Below are 1699 nucleotides of genomic sequence, written 5' to 3' on the forward strand. Positions count from 1 at the left end.
TTCTCCTAGGTCCTCCCATCAGCTCCTCCAGATACCGGCTAGCGCTTACTCCTCACATTCCTGAGAACCGTAAATCCTCCCGGGTGGCAGAGCCAACCCCCCCGCCACGCCTCTGCACCCCACCCCCACACCTCATCCAGAGAGGCTGGTACTTCCTCACTTTCTTAGAAGTCACTCTAGAGTTGAGAGGATGAAGTCCAGTCGGAAAGAAGTTAATGATGCACAAACTAGAGGACAGAGGGGATGCGGGTAGGGCTGGGAGGACCTCCCAAGGGACGTTGGTTATTCCTCTAGCTTTTTAAAACGGCTGGACGCGTTAGCCTTCACCGCACCTTAGTTCCTATCCACAGGGGCAGATAATTGTGGAGTGTGGGGGTAGACCGGACCGGAGGTCGTCCTAGCTCAGCTGCAGGCGGGGATAGCCCAAAAAAAGGCACCAGGGGAGGACCAGTTTGGAGTGGGGGCTGGATCTAAGAAATGGGGGGCAGAGGAGAAAGGGACTGAGCTCTTTTGCGCCGCCTTCCCAAAGTTTAAAGGACAAGGGACTCAGGAAGCAAAGACACTCAGCTCCCCAGCCAGCCTGGACAAGGGGATGAGGTCGCCGGTCGCAACCCCGAGCCTACTCCCGAGTGGCGAGGGCCCGGGGTCGGCGGGCGGAAGCAGTCTCCTCGCAGCGCGAGTTTCAGAACATGCTTGGACGTCCGGGGACGCCCGAGAGTCTTCCAGATCCCCTCCCCAGCTACAAACCCAGTCCAGCCCGCACTTACCCGCTCCGAGTGGCTCTCTTCGGCCTCATTTTTGTCGCCGGCACCCTGTGCGTCGGCGGTGGCCGGAGACCCGTCCTGCTCCGACTTCTCTGGGGCGCGCAGCAGCTCCTCCCGGATCTGGACTCCGAGCTTCTTGAATTGCTCGTCCGCCTCTGGGTCGACTACCAGCAGGCGCACGGCGTTGAGCGCGGCGCGGATGCGGCTCACCACCTGCTGGTGGGTCTCCTTCTCCACGTTCTCGCCGTTCACCTCTACCAGCCGGTCCCCGGCCAGCAGCCCCGCCTTCTCGGCGGGTGAGCCGGGCTCCACCAGCCGGATGAACTGGCCCACCTTGCCTTTCTCCCCATGCAGGTGGAAACCGTAGCCGTTCGGACCCTTCTCCAGGCAGCAGAGGCGGGGCAGGGGCTCCCCGGCCGCCGCGTCCGCGCTCATTTCGCCCAGCGAACGCTCAGGGGCGCGCAGCGGGGTCCGGTTGGAGGCCAGGCACAAGGGCGCCCAGCTCTGCGAACCCCGAGGCCGGAGCTCAGCACCGTACCAGGAGCAGCGAGCAGGTGTCCCAGGAACTGCGGCCGCGAACGCCGAGGAGCAGACGGAAGCTAGAACCAATCCCCGCCCCGCACGGCGTCTGACCGTTCCAGAACCCGCCCCGGCCCCTAGGTTCGGGGGCGGGGCCGTGCCGTGGGTGTGGACCAGCGTAGACCAATCAGAAGCCAGGAGTCAGGGCGCTTGGGCCGGGTGAACGACACTGGCCAATGAGATGGGGAGGGGGCGTGGCCTGCGCTCGGCGCGGTGTCCCGCAGCGGGCCAAGAAAAACGGCTCAGGAAGTGGAAGTGTTTGTTACCAAGTGCGGAGTTGGGCCGGCGGGGCGGGGCCGGGATGAGTTCCAGGTAGTGCGCGGAGAGGCTCTGCGGGCTGCTCTCTGGTTTCCCCA

General features: G+C 64.3%; 1 protein-coding gene across 1 annotated transcript in view; it reads right to left on the bottom strand.

The window, feature by feature from the left end:
- Positions 1 to 1413, bottom strand: part of Slc9a3r1 (SLC9A3 regulator 1) — a 19556-nt gene extending 18143 nt beyond the window's left edge. Inside the window, exon 1 of the mRNA XM_008831460.3 lies at positions 768 to 1413. Within this exon, the coding sequence (XP_008829682.1) occupies positions 768 to 1199 (432 nt within the window). The 5' untranslated portion in view covers positions 1200 to 1413. The remainder of the gene's footprint in view (positions 1 to 767) is intronic.
- Positions 1414 to 1699: the final 286 nt, after the last annotated feature.

This window comes from Nannospalax galili, unplaced genomic scaffold (assembly GCF_000622305.1).
Source record: "Nannospalax galili isolate Female #2095 unplaced genomic scaffold, S.galili_v1.0 scaffold634, whole genome shotgun sequence".
Taxonomy (NCBI): domain Eukaryota; kingdom Metazoa; phylum Chordata; class Mammalia; order Rodentia; family Spalacidae; genus Nannospalax; species Nannospalax galili.